Source organism: Takifugu rubripes, chromosome 1 (assembly GCF_901000725.2).
Source record: "Takifugu rubripes chromosome 1, fTakRub1.2, whole genome shotgun sequence".
Taxonomy (NCBI): Eukaryota; Metazoa; Chordata; class Actinopteri; order Tetraodontiformes; family Tetraodontidae; genus Takifugu; species Takifugu rubripes.
Window position 1 is genome coordinate 26,477,202 of NC_042285.1, and position 19,089 is coordinate 26,496,290.

General features: G+C 47.2%; 1 protein-coding gene across 1 annotated transcript; it reads left to right on the plus strand.

Annotated features, from left to right (window-relative positions):
* Positions 1-194: 194 nt before the first annotated feature.
* lats2 (large tumor suppressor kinase 2) lies at positions 195-18,866 on the plus strand. Its single transcript, XM_003962165.3, has 9 exons — positions 195-416; positions 4,270-5,008; positions 10,470-10,602; positions 10,768-12,392; positions 12,945-13,172; positions 13,283-13,637; positions 13,729-13,911; positions 14,243-14,349; positions 14,579-18,866. Exons 2-9 carry the CDS (start codon positions 4,643-4,645, stop codon positions 15,128-15,130), a joined length of 3,549 nt encoding a protein of 1,182 aa, XP_003962214.1. The 5' UTR covers positions 195-416; positions 4,270-4,642; the 3' UTR covers positions 15,131-18,866.
* Positions 18,867-19,089: the final 223 nt, after the last annotated feature.

Genomic DNA, 19,089 nt, shown 5'->3' on the forward strand with positions numbered 1-19,089 from the left:
TTTTTTTTAACTACAGTTACACATGCGTTTCTCTTTCCACGCTGCCCGATGGAATCTACCAGAGGTCGCTCAGTTTTCCCGTCCTTAGTCACTGTGGCCCGTAAGAAAAACTACCATCCAATGGAAATGCCATGGTGTGGAATGTCGCTCTCAGGAGACGATCTTGGGTTCCGTGCTGACGTGCGTCGGTCCCTCACGTGACCTGTGGAATGTTAACAATGCAGCGAGTGTCTAACTTTGTGCTGCATTTCTTATCCTGCCTGGACTCTGAGGAGAAAATGGAGGCTCGGTTCGTCATATTTACCCATTTCGTCCGTCTTTGCTGACCTCCACAGCCGATCCGCCGCGGTCGTTTTTCTGTGCGGCGTCGGAATTTACTCCGCAATCCAGCCTTTTCTTACTCCTTCTATCACATGGTAAGTTGAGACGTACTTTTTTGGGGAGGGGAGTGGTAGTGTACCTTATTTCCACGGCTTGCTGCTGAGGTAAAAGTAACCGAACGACCAAAAAGAGGAGGCTTTCCTCTCGCTCCGAGTCCCTTTGAGGGGGCTCTCGTCTCCCTTCTTGCAGACGAATGTCCCGGTGGTCCCGCTCCCAGTCCAGATACAGTTGGGAAGGCCATGGGACCTTGATACAGGGGTTTCCTAATGTGTCCATGTCCGGGGGCCCCAAGCATGACTGTGAACCACACAGACACCATTTTGTACAGGCATTAACCTTTAAGTACATAAGTGAAGAGAATAAACGTTTAAGGCATCATTTGGTGCTTCACGTTGGATAAAATAACTCAGAACTTAATGGCATTTGCACCGGGAAACCCACAGTTCAGGGAACCCCACGAAGCCCCCAGCCAGATTTGATTTGAGCTAACGTTTTATGCAGAAACGTTATGTGGTCTTTTTTATGCTCTATGAGCTGTGTGTCAAACCATCTGCGGCATGGGGTTAAATGTAAGCTGTGAAGACGCATGCCTCCAAATAAACCCTGGAGATGTTCCCTGGTATCTCCTCAGCTTTCACACTAAAAACAGCGGCGGAGAACGCATGCAAGTTAGTTTGGATTGAAGAGAAGAGACAGGATTTTCTGCAGATTGTTTCCTTTTTTTAGTGTAGAATTCTCCAGGCCGGGCACAGACCCACATGGCCGGACTGATCCAACCACATGTTTCATGTGTGCTCAGACAGACACTCTTTCTATTCTTACTCCTCACTCATTTTAATTGCCAGCATTTTTTTTTACATCTGTAAGTGTCTGGGCTCTTCACATCTCACGTGGCTGAGATGGAACACACTTTCTTCCTCGTTCTTGTCGGCATTTTCCCCTTTTAATTAGAGGTCGTTTAAAGAGCAATCAGTGTTATTATCCCTTTATTATGGCGGAGCAACAATTTGTCTGTGGTATCAACTGGATTTTATCGTGTCGGACAGAAGCATCTGACATGGAAGAACCTCAGCACAATGAGGGAAATATCAGCGGATGAACAGATGCTGCCAGATGTTGGCTTTGGACCGTTTAGGCATTAAGGGTTTATTGTTTGCCACCAACCAAGGTGAGCAGAACAGGTGTCAGTTGAGATGGCAAAGCAAATCTGTCATTTCACTATATTGAAAGAAAGTATTCAGAATTTCTTGGACAACTCTAAAACTTTGTGCCTTGTTGCAACCCACAGCAACGTTAAGACCCGAGCAAATTAGAAAAAGCTTTTTAAGTTGACGGTTTTAATGGAGCCAACCCCTAGTGGCCGTCAACGGAACTGCATGTGGTTTGCGTCCAGTTTAAATAACTGGGAAATAGTGGAATTTATGATGTGAGCTTTCTGACACATTTTTGTTAGTGTTGGAAGCATTTTGAAGGCAGACTTGTTGAATGTGGTCTAATTGAGTCAGTAAAGATAAGAGATGATGCACCGAAGGTTTGGGCTCAGTATCTAAGCTTGTGTGTGAGACCGTCTGTCTGAACTGTGGCTGCAATGTCTCAGCACAGTTTTAGAACTTGACCCCTAAAGCTTATTTCCAGACAGAGATCCTATAATTCCTATTTCTTCTTGGGTTTATTTTTGGTTAGCGTAGACTGTCCCATGATTCAACAGTGGTATGGGTTTACTTGTAGTTACTTGTGGAATGGAATGCTCATCAGTCAGACCGGGTGCCTAAAGCATCACAGGAATGGAGGAGAGAGATCTTAGAGATGGGGGAAATATTTATAAAGCTTGGCACCGTCGGCCCCTCCCTAACCCACCGCCCAGAAAAAGATGTTTTTGTCTAACAGGGAGGCCTGTGTCTGTATTAGACCTGACCTAGAAAGGAGGGCGTCCTCCAGGGCGGAAGGTGGGCGGGGGCGTCGCTTAATTGATGTCTGGATATTTTAGTGAAATGCCCTGATGCCAGTTTTTTAAGCACGTGCTGGAAAGACAGAAAGACTCTTTTCTGCTCTTGAAGAAGGAAGCTGCAGGCTACAGATTTTGTACTTTCTTCTCAATGCATTATAAACCCCCCCCCCCCGCCCACCCCGATAGCAGCAGGTGGTATCTGAGCAGGGAAGGTGGTGATGACGAGCGGCTTCGTCGTGTGTTTTGGTGACATTCCTGGAAACGGACAGCTGTGCCGTTTAAAAGTTGGGTGCGTGTGGATGTCTCCCAGGCTGTGATTGTGTCTGACCGAATGGACACTTTGGTCCTGCTGCGTATTCCTGGTATTCCTGTGGGATGGAGGTTATGTGGGCAGGGCCGGACTCTTCTACTGCGAGCGGCTTCTTGTGCTGCTGACCACCAGCGCCTGACCTCTGCGTTTCCCCGGCTTATTTTGCTTCTAGCATGACAGGAGCTAACTGGCAAGCTATATCGGGCGCTATAGTAACTGTTATTTCTGTCCCTGCTTCCGAGACTGTTGATAGGTTCTTAAATGAAAGGCATTCCCGGAGGCAATAGGTACTTTTTTAACTCCGTCTTTGGGTAGACGTGTAGCGAAGATAATCCGCTGATGTTACAGTCTAGAAATAAGTTTGTCCGTGTTGCAGTGATGCAGTAAACAGTCCGTCCTGCCGCATCGTCACGTGCCAGACGCACCAGCCTTTGTTTGCTCTTGTTGTTGCAGGTTGACGTGAGGTTGACGATCGCCTCCAGCTCAGGTCAGATCACCTGTATAACAATGGTCATCCACCTGAAGCGTGGATTAAAATCCTCGCCACACACCGGTTGATTTAGGAGACATTACCTTTCCAAGTTTTCTTTAAATCGGCTCTTAAATGATGATTTTGGATGATGTTACGTCATCTTAAGGGAAACTGAGTCCCCCCGCCAGTGTTTATAATCTGTAACACTCGTTATTGCCGTGTTCTGTAACGCACCGAAAGCCTCACGCGAGCCCTCTGACAGGAACATGTGCATTTGTTCCGCACGTCACTCCGTCTGCCCCGAGGAGTCGCGTGTGTGTGTGAAAATGTGGAGGCATGTTCCTCCAGACCGCCCTGTCGGACGCCGTTAGATGCCTGATCACAGAGGAGCATCACAGGCAGGGAGACTGATGGCTGCTGACTTGCTCTGACCCCCGGCTGGAGCTGTGCACTCTCACTGGGGTGTTTACTGATGACCATGCTGCACAAGTATGCCGTGACTGCAGCTGACTTTTGTTACCACAGCTATGCATTGATGGGGTGCAGAGGGGCTGGATGTTGTTTGGTAACCCTTCGCGTTCCCCAATCATGAATCAGTGCTGATATTTATTTTAACTTAAGTTGTACGGGGCGGAAACCTGATCCTTGTTTGTCATGTTTTGTAGCCATATAGCGCAACTATGGGCTGATAGCAGCTAATCGCATTATCTTCTTCTAAAATGACGCAACACGTAAACTGTAAAATATGTTTAATATTATGTAAACTATGCAGTTGCAAGGCTTTCCCCCCCACTAACTGAAGGGTTATTACAGAACCTTTGAAACCACATTACACATCTGGAGTGGTATTGTTGATGCAGACGTTGATGCAGTTATTGCGCCATGTATTCAGCATAAGCAGCAACTCTGGCTGGGGATTGCTGACATACTCAAAATACCAGTCTTTATACGTGTCCTGTTTCAGCAGAAAATCTGTGCTGTTTTATGTCTTTCAACCTGTTGTCTTTCTAAAAGGGGGGTTTTACATTGCTGGTTCGCTTTAATATATCTCGACTGTCTCAACTACGAGCTGCCCAGTGCTGACTTTAATTTTAGAAAATAAGAAAACACCACGTATGACCACAGGACCATGCTCTGACTCCATTCCTTCCTCTGCAGGCGAACACTGGCTGCATCATGGTTTGGCTCCGCTGTGCCCTCGTGACTGGCTGCATTTCCTGGAATAAGCTGGAACCTGAGCCTTGAAAGCCACGCCATGGAATGCCTGTAGTACCACACTTCATCTACTCCACCAGCATCAGCAGGAATCAGAAACTCAGAGGCAGAAACTGAGTAGCAAGGAGAGGGGGGGAAAAAAAAACTAAAAGTGACCAGGAAGAACGAAGAAAACCTGTGCTTCTACTGATCCTGAAATCTTGATCCTTTTCAGCCAGGAAGCTTTTAGGGGATCTCCAGGTGGGTCAGGGAGAGTGACTTTTTAGGTGTGTGTTGCTTCTTTTTAGAATAGGTGCCTGTTCTGGGCACGGAGGCCATGAGGCCCAAGACTTTCCCTGCTGCCCCGTATGTGGGCAACACGCGCCAGAGGCTCCAGGAGATCAAGGAGGGTCTGAAGCAGCCAGCCAAGCTAGTGAGCCAGGCCCTGCATGGGGGCAGCTCTCGGGCGGAGGGCAGCAGAGGGGCTGACTGCAAAAGCGGGAAAGACGCAGCCAGCCGACAGCAGCAGCTCCGTCCACCGCAGAAGTTCAACAACTACCAGAATGCCCTGAGAGAAATTCGGAGGTCCCTCATGCCCTTTGCCAACGAGTCCGGCCCGTCCTCTGGATCGGGACATCCTGCGGGGGCCGGGGAGGTGAACCGGCAGATGCTCCAAGAGCTGGTCAACGCTGGCTGCGACCAGGTGAGCGTGTTGTAATGCAAATGAGGTGCAAACATGACGCGTGTATACTATGTTCCCCTTGGTCGCCGTGCATGTGATGTATAACGATCAGGAGCTCAACTCCACTCCTCTGGGATGTTTGAAGCTGCTCTGCCTCCCTCAGCCAGCAATGTCTAATGGATGCAGTCAAGAGGGCCGCACGCTCCGAGGCGTAATACAATACGGCTTTTCTGCCAAGTGCACAGTCCCGTGGTTACGTAACACGGGCCAGAGCGCAGAGGTGTCGAAATGTCAGGTGGGTTTCTCAACCGCGTTGTTTTGGTGTTCGTTCCCCCCTGGCCCTCCGCTCAAGGAACGCGTGGCTACCGCCACACGTAAGAAAAGTGAGGAGGGAAGGTTTTTCTGTGTGGATGGGCAGCCCCCCCCCCCACCCGGTCCACTTGACCTCCAGTCTCAGAAACCTCATGTGGATGCTCTTAATCAGGGGTCACTTCACTCCCCTGAAGCCGAAGGGGGGTGTGACCTGAAAATCATACTATGCAGACCTTTGTATTGAATAAAATAGCCAAATTCATCCTATAATTCATCTTCCCTCTGATAACTGATGCAGAAACGGTCCCAGAAGGCCTCTGCCTGCTCCCAACGAGGCGCATATCCAGAGCCAAATTGAGACGGACAGCTTTTCATCCCAAATTACAGCCGTTCCCTCTCAGGTTTTGATGCAGCAGTAGTTAAAGGGCTGGAGGACAGGGCCTGGAATGGAGCTCGGCACGTGAAGAATGCTTGGCTCAAGCCTATGCACAGAAATTCTCCACCCTCGAGCGAAGCTATGAGGCTGCCCCTGCTGATGGAAGCTCTGGGACTAAACCAGATATCATTGGTTCCAATCATTTTAAAATGTGCTACTCTTTAAATTACACTACCTTCTATTAACTTTAGAATTTCAAATACACAAACACTGTTGACATGCTTGACTACACCCACTCCATCTGTCATTTCCTGTGATGGATTTCTCCTTAACGGGCAGAATAAGCTGAATGCCACAATAGAGACGCTTTCTTTTCCATCATTTTTTCCAACCCAATAGTGTCGCTAAAGTATCTCAAACCACAAACTTGCCTCTGGTTGCCTGTGTGCTAGCTCTTCCATATTCAAAATATTGACTATTATTGATCACGTTAGTTCCAGGGGGGTCTCATAGTGGGTTTCCTTCAGCAGTGACAGGCTCCTATAGCAGGTTTAGGGAAAAGGCAGAGGCATAAAAAGAGATGAACGCACACATGCCCTGCGTCGCATGGAGCGTATTTGTTTTTGCTGACGGGAAAAAGGCGAACCTTTCACGAGGGGCACTTACACGGTCATCAGAAGAAGCGGTTTCCTCCACCCGTCGACTTGCAAAGCTGCCGCATGGCGTATTAAATGGTTGAGGTCAATACAAACAGGATGCCAACACATAACGGCAGCAGGGTGGAGCAGTTCCCCTCAACTACAGCTGAGACGCCGCCCAACGTGTCGCCTCGCTCCTCTCCCGTGTTGGATCTGTCAGACGCTGCACCCTCATGAGGAATGCACCTTTTTTTCCTGATTCAGTCATGACACTGTAGCTAATGCCAGCATTGACAGAGTTCAATAATATACCTTCATTTCTGAGAGAACTCGCCCTGACGATGACGATGTAACAATTAAAATGCCAGACGTGCTCAACGTTTGAAAATGACTAATTTCTGAAGCTTCATCCTGACGATTGAGAAAATCTGTCTCTCGGTACACTTGCTTTGACAGATGACCTCCATTTTAGTCCACTAAGCTTTTCTCCCCCCTTTTTTCAAGCATTCCACAGTTATCATGGCCGCCATAGTTCAGCTGTGCCCAACTCTTATCAACCTTGTCGTCCTACTTCTGTCCCTTTTTTCTAGGCTGCAAATCGCGGAGCAATGCGGCTCGTTACGTAATTTCTTTTTCACAAAAGGAAATGTCTTGGGAGGGAGGGGGGGGTGTAGATGGCATGCATTGAGATGACAGGGAGAAGAAAAATAAATAACGGGAAGCAGGGGTGCGGTCAACAATTTCCTTCCATAAACTTCTCATCTGCCCTTACTGTATGTGCGACCAAGCAGGAATCCAGTGCATGCTTAACATATTGGAGCATTCGGCTCGTGTGCAAACAAACACTGTGGTGTTTATGTAGCTATTAAGCTAACAAGACTTGACATGTAAGCAGAGTGTGTGTTACTGTGAATGGTTTAAGTGTAATAGAGGACTGCGATCACTTGCTAAAAGATTCCTACGCGCTGGCTTAGTCTATGTGGGAACGTGTAGCGCGTTGCTATCCATGGGCGGAGGAAGACAACATGGGTTTTATGGCACTCTCTGCGGAAACGATGCGTAGACCTTCCTCTTGGCATCCCATCTGGATACTGAAGGTCCTGCATATGGCTTTCATTTGTGCTGGAATGTGTTTTAGAATTGGGTCAAAGACAACTAATATCAAAAAGCACCTTTTACTGTGGTGCACAGAAAGAGAACGGTGGTGTGTGAATGCCTGTACTTCCATATTTCACAGTAGTTTCTGTCGGGGGGGGGGGGGGGGGGGGGCTTGACTGCTCGCGTCCCACGGCCATTATGACAAGGTTACAAACGTGGGCTGGGTATTTTTGATGGAGAGAATGAGAGATGAGAGACACCATCCAACATGCAAATAACTTGAATTCCATCTTCCTGGGTTGAGGCATGTGAGCGGGGATCATCTGTCACCAGTGGTCGCCTCTTCACACACACACACACACACACACACGCGCACACACACACACACACACACACACACACACACGCACAATGTGCATTCTCCTGTGGCCACTTTGGGTCTCCATCAGTGATAGGTTGTACATCCAGCAGAGGGCTCTGCAGATGGATTGAACATTTTTTTGTGGTTTTGTAAAGCTTACTCTCTTTTTGCAATTTTCCTCTGCCCTGTTTTCCTTGTTGTTTGCATCTGGGCGTGGAAAAAAATAATTGGTGTAGGTCGCAAATGACTTAATTAAGCCCCCAGCGGCTCAATGGATTCAGCTATTATGAAACATAATATTCATTTCTGGTTTTTTTTGTTTTATCTTTTCTCTCCCAGGCTTTTTCACTCTATACTTTTAACACAATAAATGCTTTCAAGGCGGCTTTAACCTGATTTAAGATTTCAAATCCGTATCATTATATAATTCCAGTAATTGTTGTGGCCCCGCCTGTCTCCGACTGTTGGGTTTCTATCTTTGAGTTTGCCCCTTCAGAACAGCCTCAACGCTTCTGTCTGCATTTCCCTTGGAGATGAATAAAATATCCATCTTTCTTGTTCTGGAGTGTTTTAGCACAAACCTCAAACAAGCTGTTCATTTGTTTCAACCTTGGTAAAGCGAGAAATGTTTAATAAAAAAGCAGGAGGAAAGCAAACGAGGTGGAAAGGCCGAGGGTGGGAAGGACACATTGGGACATTACTGGGCAACACACTCGCCTGTCTATGCAGGAATGTAGCGGATACACGCATACAAGCACTCGCAGGAAACAATGTGTAAACTTCAGTGTGTGTGTGTGTGTGTGTGTGTGTGTGTGTGTTTTGCTTGGACTCCAGGGTATTTGGTGTGTGCATAAGAATGCAGTGAAGCAGAAAAAAACAACACAACTGCTGCATGCAGTAATGTATTCCTCATAATTGTATGGGCATATTGTGGACAACAAACACACACACCCAACACACACACGCGCACACACACACACGCACACACAAACACATTATTTTAGGCATAGAAAGCATGAAGCCTTGGCATTTCCTGGCTTTGAAAGCTTGGTGTGTCGTCAGTCACAACATCGCCCAACTTTAAATCCTTTTATTTATTCCTCAAAAACAAATGGATCCGGCTGCAATAGCTGAAAATTGGGAATCAGTGGCGCTAAAATTCCACACAGTGGAAAAAGTAGGTTTTAGGGTTTTCCCACCTTTGCAGAAGGTCGGTCATTTCTTTACGTTTAACAAGCGTTTATGTTTAAGCTAATGAACGTTACAGCCCTTCTCAAGCTCGACTCAACACTCACTTTGTATGGCAGCACACAGAAAATGTAAAAAAAAACAGATCACACCTCCAGAGATCGTCAGGAAGCCGCTTTCATCCGTGCACAGCACGGTGCCAGAATGCTATTTTACTGTTTTGGCTGCTTTCTCTTACCACCTGACATTTAAACTCAGCTGCTGAGTGATTTATGAATGCGGTGGTCTTGAGGCTATCATAAAGATGTAAAAGTAGGAATAATGTCGCTACCTTCGGCAAGTATTGGTGAGAAATGCAGCAGCAGCATTTCTTTAATCGCCTGGGAGCAGAGCTGAGACTGTTATTACACAGCGTTGCATGCGGAGGAAGTTTCCGATGTAAACCGGAGGATTCGTGGCGTCCCCGGGCACATGAATGCTGTTTCTGTCGTTTTTGCCCTGAGGCCATGTGCCATTGAAGGGGATTTCCTCGCCCAGGTGTGGGTCTCTCATCACAGAGGGGAAGGCAGATTATTATTATTTTATTAAAATAACCTGCACTTTCTGTGCGCTGACACCTGCAGAGGTTCCTTGCTTTCCTGTGTTTCGATATATTTTGCCTTCGTTTGTAGAGAGAATTCTTCATGAATAAAAGGGGAATGATTGCCATAATTTAATAAAAGGTCACAAATTAGAAAAAGGAATGCTTTGCTTGGCTCCCCCCCCCCCCCCCCCATTTTGGCCGCCATCTCAGTCATCGGTTAGACGTGGTTAACCGACATTTTTCGCATAGATGACCTACATACCTTCGGGCTTTTACGGTGGTCCACCTGTTGGAGCCACGATTGATTGCCCTGTGTCGCAGTCACGATGGAGATACGTAAAAAATGAATTGAGTGGAACGTCATTGGCCCTGCAAACAAAAATCTATCAATCATGGAAGCCTTTCTAAGAATTTGGGTGGTGGTTTATGATGGATGGAAATTCCTTTAAAGGCAATTCGGACCCCAGACAAGAATCTCTCCCAAAGGTCGTACGCGCTAGACCTTGGCAGATAGATCTCCATTTTTACCAACAATGTGGGGACATTTTTTGCATATCTTCAAAGGGTTGTTTGAGGGTTACGACTTGGTTTGTGGGTTAACAGTAGAAGTAGGTAAAATTAGGAGAAACGGACAATTAGTCGTGATTGTAATGGGTCAGGTAAAGTGCTAGGAAATGTATTATGTCAGTGAAATGGTGTGTGTGTGGGTGTGTGTGTGTGTGTGATGCTGAGATACGCACAGGAAGCCCCTGGTATGTGACCCTGAGTAGAGAGGATGCAGGTGCTAGACCGACTGTTTTTAAAAAAAAAAAATGTTATTTCAACTCCTTTTCAATTAGTTTTAAAATAATTTTATCAATTTACTCCATTTCATTGGAATTCCTCAGCCTACACTTCGGTTGACTGACCTCGTGTGTGTTCCTCAGGAGATGGCAGTGCGGGCACTGAAGCAGACGGGCAGCCGGAACATTGAAGCAGCCCTGGAGTACATCAGTAAAATGGGCTACCTTGATCCTCGCAACGAGCTCATCGTCCGCGTCATCAAGCAGACGTCACCAGGTGACCTTAAAAAATCATGCGTGGCAATGATGTACTACAGTATATGCGGGGGTTAAAAAAATGACTTTTAAACCAGTAGATGGTCGAAACTCTTGATTTTTGCTTTTATTCCCCCACCCTGCACAGAATATATAAAATATATTGAGTTTGTTTTGGTCTTCTCAGGAAAAGCTGGCATTCCAAACTCGATGGACCACCGACCTTCCCTAGAAGCCTCAGGTGAAGCAGGGGCCATGCCTCCATACCACCAGATGGGGGCTCCTATGTATGAGGGGCCAGCGGGATACACCCCCGATGGTGAGATCTCCCGACCTTACATGAGCTCTGCCCCTGTGATGAACTACATGATGCCACCGACAAGTTCAGCACAAGGACCGGCCATGGGAAACCCCATGGGTCGACCCCCGACTCTAGGCACCTATCCAGCGGTGATGGGCAGCCAGGGCAACCCGGCCAATACCATGTACCCTCCAGGAGCCCAGCAGAAGAATTATCCAGGTAGCATGGAGCAGCATGGGCCCATGATGAGCTACAACGTTCCTGGGCAGCCTCTGCAGCTCCAACCTCAGCCTCCTGGGGGCCCTGTCCCAGGCCCACATTATGACTACAGCCATGCCAGGCCACACATGATGGATCCTGCAGGCTATGGAGTGAAGCGGACCGCCTCCTTTCAGAACAAGATGGCACCGCCTCCCATGGCACCCCCAGACAACTACGTTAACATGCAAGGGAAAGGTGCCATGGGTCAGAATGTTCCAGGGGGAGGAGGAGCTGGAGGGGGTGGAGGGTATCCTGCCAACCGGTACCTGCCCCCACATTCCCACCCACGCCAGGCCAGCCCCACCTCCCACCAGGTTCACCTGATGTCCCGATCCCCGGGAGGGGTAGCAGCCATGGGCCCTGACTTCTCTGACATACCCCAAGGCTTGATGACGCCGTCCAGGGCCAGTCTTAACCTGGACATTTATGAACACCACTGGGCTGGACCTCCGGGCCCTGAAGGGGCCCCGCCAGGTAGGCAACCCCAACCACAAGGCCCATTCAGGGGTGAAGTTCGTGTCCCGAGCCGAACCAACTCCTTCAACAGCCGTTCTGCTGGGCCCAATGGCGTCCGACCAACTCTGACTGCACCCCCGACAGCTGGGAAACAAGATCCTTCTCTGGGCCCACCTAACACGATCACCGCTGTGACGTCCCCCCCAATCCAGCAGCCAGTCAAGAGCATCCGTGTAATGAGGCCAGAGCCCAAGACGGCTGTGGGACCATGTCACCCTGGCTGGATGGCCGCTCAGACCCAGGATGCCGGCGAGCCTCTGGCGTATATGGCAGAGGAACCGTACCCCATTGAGCCGGCTCAGGAGCCACGCTGCCCACCACCCCCTTATCCCAAAAACCTGCTCATGCCCGGCCCAACTGCAGAACCGGGGGGCTTGGAAGCAGCCGGAGCCATGTGTGGAGCTCAGGACATCGGCAACGCCGCCGTCAGAAGTACACACGGCAGCGGCAGTGGAGGGAGCGGGAAGGTGGAGGAGAGCCATCAGGTGAAAGAGAAGACGAAGATGTGCAAGACGGACAAAACCGATAAAACTGTAAAAGACAAGAAGCAAATCCAGACGTCACCCGTCCCGGTCAGAAAGAATGGGCGCGACGAGGAGAAGAGGGAGTCGCGCATCAAGACTTACTCGCCTTTTGCCTTCAAGTTCTACATGGAGCAGCACATCGAGAACGTGATGAAGACCTACAACCAGAAACTGAACCGCAGGCTTCAGCTGGAGCAAGAGATGTCCAAGGTAAGATCGTCCGTCTCCATCTCACAAACACGACATCACTGATCACGTGATCGAGGCACACCAGAGAATGTAATGTTGGAAATAAAGACACAATATTCTCCTGTTGAATAGTATTTCCAAGCAGACTGTACAATAGGAAGCGGTTCCCCTGTTAAAAATGTAAAGGTCACGAGTAATAAGCAAACACTCAGCTAATAATGGACTAAACTATTCAAGAGGTGATTGATCGGAACCAGTAAAGCCAGACATCGTGATTCAACGAATCTGCCCGCAGGACAAGACCTTTTCCCCGGCATAGAAAGTCTGTAAATTTACACTCACGTTTCCATGAGCTCTTCCATAAATTTGGACTTTGCCTTTTTAAAGTGATAGAGGAGCTAAACGGATAGCAGCGACCCCAGACAGGAATGGAATTAGCTCATAGGTCAGCATGCCGCAGGATTACTCACGCTAATGAGAAATAAAATAGATCGTTTATGGTGTGTTGAAAGGGTCCCAGGAGGTTTCCTGTTGAGCGACAGTGTTCACTAAATCCCTGTTTTTGCCGCCCAGGCCGGCCTTTCGGAAGCGGAACAAGAACAGATGAGGAAGATGCTGAACCAGAAAGAGTCCAATTATAACAGGCTGCGCCGTGCCAAAATGGACAAGTCTATGTTTGTGAAAATCAAGACGTTGGGCATAGGAGCCTTTGGGGAAGTGTGCCTCACACGTAAGGTGGACACCTGTGCGCTTTATGCCATGAAAACACTGCGGAAGAAAGACGTCCTCAACCGCAATCAGGCGAGTTCTCTCCTATAGGACTCATAGCATCTATAGATTTTCCTACTCTTGTTTCTTTACACATCGTGACATGAGTAAATGTACAACAATACTTGTGGGTGTTGGTACAGGTGGCCCACGTGAAAGCAGAACGCGACATCCTGGCTGAGGCAGACAACGAGTGGGTGGTGCGTCTCTACTACTCTTTCCAGGATCGAGAGAGCCTCTACTTTGTCATGGACTACATACCCGGGGGAGATATGATGAGCCTGCTCATCCGAATGGGGGTCTTCCCTGAGATCCTGGCGTGTTTCTACGTGGCGGAGCTGACGCTGGCCATCGAGAGCGTCCACAAGATGGGCTTTATCCACCGCGACATCAAGCCCGACAACATCCTCATTGATCTGGACGGACACATAAAGCTGACGGACTTTGGCCTATGTACGGGATTCCGCTGGACGCACAACTCCAAGTATTACCAGAAAGGTGAGGTGTTTCTAGTAATTCATGACTCTTTGGTCGTCTCGTCTGGTATTTATTGAATTTACCACCTTTTCCGTTCCTCTTATGTCTCCAGGGAGCCACGTGAGGCAGGACAGCATGGAGCCCAGCGACTTTTGGGACGACGTTTCCAACTGTCGCTGTGGCGACCGGCTGATGACGCTAGAGCAGCGCGCCAATCGTCAGCATCAGCGCTGCCTGGCTCATTCGCTGGTCGGAACGCCAAACTACATCGCACCAGAGGTGCTGTTGCGTAAAGGTAGGTGAAAATTGGACGAACTCTCCCACGATATCCCCCCAATATCTTATTTACTATCAAGCCGCGGTTTCTAGAGCCACGAGTTGTGTTATTTGTTGATGCTGTACAAGTCATTGGAGAAAATAAAAGCTCACAAAAGCTTCTACAGCCATTTGATTACTGTTTGCACTTTAATTAATATCCCCTGGATTGGGCTGCATTTTCTTTGTCTGACTCAACCATAAATTAAATGGAGCCTGGATTAGGAGCATCAATGAGAACTTCTGCATTGTTGTTATGCAGCGTCTCAGATTAATGTCCTGTGTGTGTGTGTGTGTGTGTGTGTGTGTAGGTTACACCCAGCTGTGTGACTGGTGGAGTGTGGGAGTGATCCTCTTCGAGATGCTGGTGGGACAGCCGCCCTTCCTGGCTCCCACACCCACTGAGACTCAGATTAAGGTCAGTAAAATATTTTAAAGAAAAATCCCCTACTAACAAATAAGTGCTAGATGTGTAAATAATTAGAAATACCTCAAGTCAGGAGAACAGGAAGGAGAATGTCTGACCTCTCAGGTTCACTCATGACTGTAAAGATGCTTAGAAAAGAGCAGAGAGACGGATTAAACTTGCTCTGAGATGCTGAGGGAACCTTGCGGTGAAGCACCCTTAAACTTGTGTTTCTTCCCAGGTCATTAATTGGGAGAGTACCCTGCAGGTGCCCGCCCAAGTCAAACTCAGTCCAGAGGCCATCGACATCATCGGCCGCCTCTGCTGCTCTGCAGAAGATCGTCTGGGTGCCAACGGGGCTGGCGAGATAAAAGCCCACCCCTTTTTCTCCCAGACTGACTTCTCCAGCAACCTGCGGCAGCAGCCGGCCCCCTACCGCCCCAAGATCGCCCATCCGATGGACACGTCCAACTTCGACCCCGTGGAGGAGGAAGGTGGCCCCGGAGCGTGGAGCGACAGTGGGGACAGCACCCGGACTTTGGACATGCTTTGCTCCCCTCAGGGGAAGCACCCAGAGCACGCCTTCTACGAGTTCACCTTCCGCAGATTTTTTGACGACAACGGCTGCCCCTTCCGCTACCCGAAGCCCCCGGAAGCCTGTGAGGCGTCGCCGCATATGACAGGAGCCGGCTGCTTGGGCCCAGAGGAGGAGGACGAGCAAGAAGAACAGGACACGGAAGATGAAGAGGAGGATGGAGAGCAGGGGGAGGGATGCGAGCCAGTCTATGTCTAGAGCAGCTCGTCTTTGAGCTTTCCTGCTGCTCGTCTTCTGCGTGTGTTGAGGTGTGCATGCTATACAGATGTGTTTGTGTGTATTTATGCATATCTGGCACGTGTGACTGACCGTGTGGAATCAAAAGTGTGTCCACACTGAACTCCCCTGATCCAGGACCAAGAACAGTGTTTCTATATGTGGCTGCATTTGGGTAAAGGCTTGTGCAGTTTGCAGTGCAAAACTGTACGAGTTAACAGGAAATGGTTCTTGGGAATGTAAGGATGTCTGAGTTCTCGACAATATTTTTAATTCAAGGGCTGCTTTTTGGTCTTTCAGCTGTTTTTTTTTTGTTCCATTCCTTCCACCCTTGGTCTTATGGAGGCCTGGAATACCTCCACAGAGGTTTTCTAGGAGCTCCTAGAAGCTGAGAGGCTTTACATCCAGATCACATGAGGAGTGGAACCATTTTAATCACTGATCATATGGGATGGGCTCTTTCACAGCTGCTGCAAATTAAGCTACAGAGACACGCATGTACACGTGCACACGCTCGGATTTTTTTTTTTTCCCAGCAGAGCTCAAGCTGAGTCGTAGAAATGTTTTTGCAGTGACATTTCAAGAATTTGGCTGAGAACAGATCACATATCTTCACCCACAGAGTCGTTAAGCAGACATCTGCGTGTGAGGGAAAAGGTGTTTGGTTTTTATGGGTTTTTATCTTCCACAGCTGCTCCATTTCCTTCTTTTTGCCAGTTCAGACAAAGATTCTTTCTCAACATGGAGCCTGATCTTTCTTAACTCTAAAAGTTGCTGTTACAAATTTTCCTTTTGTCCTTTTTAGATTCTTAAGTGTTACCACTTTTCTACTTTTACCTCGACATTTTCAAAAGCTCCATTCCCCTCCAAAATCCACAAACGGCACCGTCCCAGGGATTATTTGGACTTTTGATCGGTCTTTAAAACTGCCCAGTCCTGATCCAAGATCCAACCGCTCTAGAATATATTATTGAAAGCAGATACTTCGATGCGAGCCTGGCATGCAACGAAGAACCATTTGGAACAGATGTGTAATCCTGCCGTCATCAAATAACACGTTTGGTTTACGGCTCGCTCACCCGCTCGGGCGGCGCACGCCGTCAAATCGACTGAAACCGAATACGAATCGAGGAGAGAGGAGTCAGAAGCAGACCCAGATGGGCCCGAGCCTGCATGGGTCACACACATGCACTCGATCTTTGCTAAGGTGCAGAATTTTCCGGCTGTTTTGCAAAGATCAGTCCCACATTTGCAACGTGTAAAAGCAGCCTCCTCTCCTCGGGGGGGGGGCGTAACAGCACAAACGTGATGGTGTGAGTATGTGCAATACTAGAAGATACATTATATAGTTTTCTAAATGCTCACTATCCTTTTGAATGTTTAGTACTGAAAGTATACAAATATATTGGTTTATATATTTTCTGTTATCATTTACATCATGCTGCTTAATATTGTGGTTAATATCATGACGTTATACAAGTGTTATTGCGTGTGTATTTTGAAAGTGGCGAGTTTGGTGCCTCTCTAATTGAATGTTGGAGCGTGTGTAGACGGGGCGACGATGGCGACGGTGATGATGATGATGATGATGATGATCATCAGTGTTTTCTTTTTTTAACCAGAATGCGGATGTAGGTTCCCCATCTTGTGTAGCCAGGCTGGTCCTGAATACAGATGGAGGAATGCGATTGAGGAAGCGATGGAACAGAGCAGATAATAGTTTAGAGGCAGAGGAGGAATGAGGAAGGTTGGAATGAGTGCATTTAAAAAAAGGAAAGAGTGGCTATTTTGTGTTTGGCGAAACTTCAGCAGAGTTGGTTGGTTATTCTCATTGTTGTTGTTTTTCCCCACTATATTGACCAGGAGTGTTGATTTATGTCCGAATGTGCGCCATGCTCTGCAGAGGAGCTCCTGAAGCCCAGCAGACGATCAATAACCTCGATCGATTACTGACGGTCGGTGAAAGTGGATCTCTGTGCCGGGCAAACTGTGCCAACAGCGTTCTGACTGCAGTGACTGACATCAGAATGCTGACTGTCAGTAATCCAAAATTAGGTAATTCTCTAATCTCTCAACTAAACTCGGATGTTTTTTCCACAGTTGTTTTCGTTATTTTTGTTTGACAGTTGAATGAACGTGTGGTTTTTATTTCTGTCCTGTAAATGTGCCTTATATATCTTATAAGATTACCTTCTATTTATCCTCTTTATACTGCTCCATTTTGGCTGTTTCGTGCTACATCTGGGGAAGATGACTAAAAAATGTCGCTAACATTCTCTACAGCTGATCTTTATTGAAACTGCTGATACATTTGACAACCTGCAGATAACAGCGTCTCCTGCAAAGTGCCTTTTCCCAGTTCTAACCACTGACTTTATATAAGAAGGATTGATGTGTAGTTGATCGCTCAGTTTGTCTAAGGAACATGCTGTGATGAATAGAAGTTGCAGCCTTTGCATCCAAAGTCTGAACGGTAGCAACCAAAGAGAACACTGTCGGTGTTTGTGCTCATGTGACCTCCAAGCTCAACCAAATTTTCATCAAAACAGAACCTGTCATCCGTCCAGAGAAACAACTCCTGCCTTTTCTGTGTGTTCACCGCCTTCATAGTTTGTCCTTCGATGAAAACCTCTGTGGATATGTGCATTAATTGTTTTAAATTTGTTGATGAATGTGGAGAGGTAATAACACCACCATGCTGCATCCTTCTCCCCTCTGTTTTGTGAAGGATTATGTTGAGGAATACCTAGAATATATTTTTATCTCTCTACATGCTTTATGAACTAGAGGAGGTGGGGTAAAGTGCCATTTGCATTCAGCCACCAGGGGGCGATAGAGATGCGCTAGCGCCACTTGTGAAGAGGTCCTAATATCCATCTTTTTTATATCAAGTCTGTGGTTTCTACTTCATTTCAGAACCAGATTTTCAACAATGTTCTTCAGCTCAAATGATCTTAAAACTTACAAAGCTGCTTTGGATTCAGATACGTTGATCGGACGTAAATATTTGAAAGAGCTTCCTTTTCAAATTCATGGAAAAGCCAGGTTGTTGCATGCAAATATTGCCAGTGTTGCCGTGTGACTTTCCTGCCTTGATCATGTGATCAAACGTGCCTTATTTTTTAAGTGTCTTCCCCAGTCCGGTGAGATTAAGGTGCCACGCTTTTCCATCTTCCCCCAGACGTCCTTTTAATTTCTCTATACCTTCTCAATGACTGCACTGTCAATCAATATCATTTGTGAAAACTATTAACCACACAAAAAAAGAGAAAAAAAAGCTTTATGAGGAGAGTTGTGGCTCTCTGCAGGGTGTTTGAGTTACTTAAAGAGTGTGAGTTTTATTTTCTGTATTGCATTTTCACTTTGGTTAGACAGTGATGACTGACAATCTCTGACTGATATGTTTTTTCAGTCTGTTTCTTCACAAGACTTACTTTTGTATTTTTACACTAAGGAACCTCTTGTTGTCTGTGATGCAATTCTGTTACTCTTGAGTTTATATTTATACAGATATACATATTTTTTTGTATCTTCCCCCCTTTTCCTTTGATTTCCTCTGTGCTAATGTTCAGAAATCCACATCTACGCAGTATTATAGATTATATAATGTGGACAGCTATCTCTTTTTTACATTTATGTATGAACTGAGATTTTGTAAAAATGCTTTCACGGTCCTTGTGTGTAAAATATATGTATAAATTAAATTAACCAATGTGGACTCTGTGTTTTCCTTCAGCGTTTAAAGAGTCATTTTACTACCACTGGTGGGACAGAGGTTAAATGTACAGGTAATGTTAGGACAGAAATGAACTGGTTATAGTGGGATAGGTCTTAATTGGGCTTGTTCAACAGCAACTTTAAAACAGAGTTTACAAAGGTTAAATAAAGGCGGTGTTTTCACACGACTTCAAAGTTCTGCAGCACAGACCCAGACTGGACTC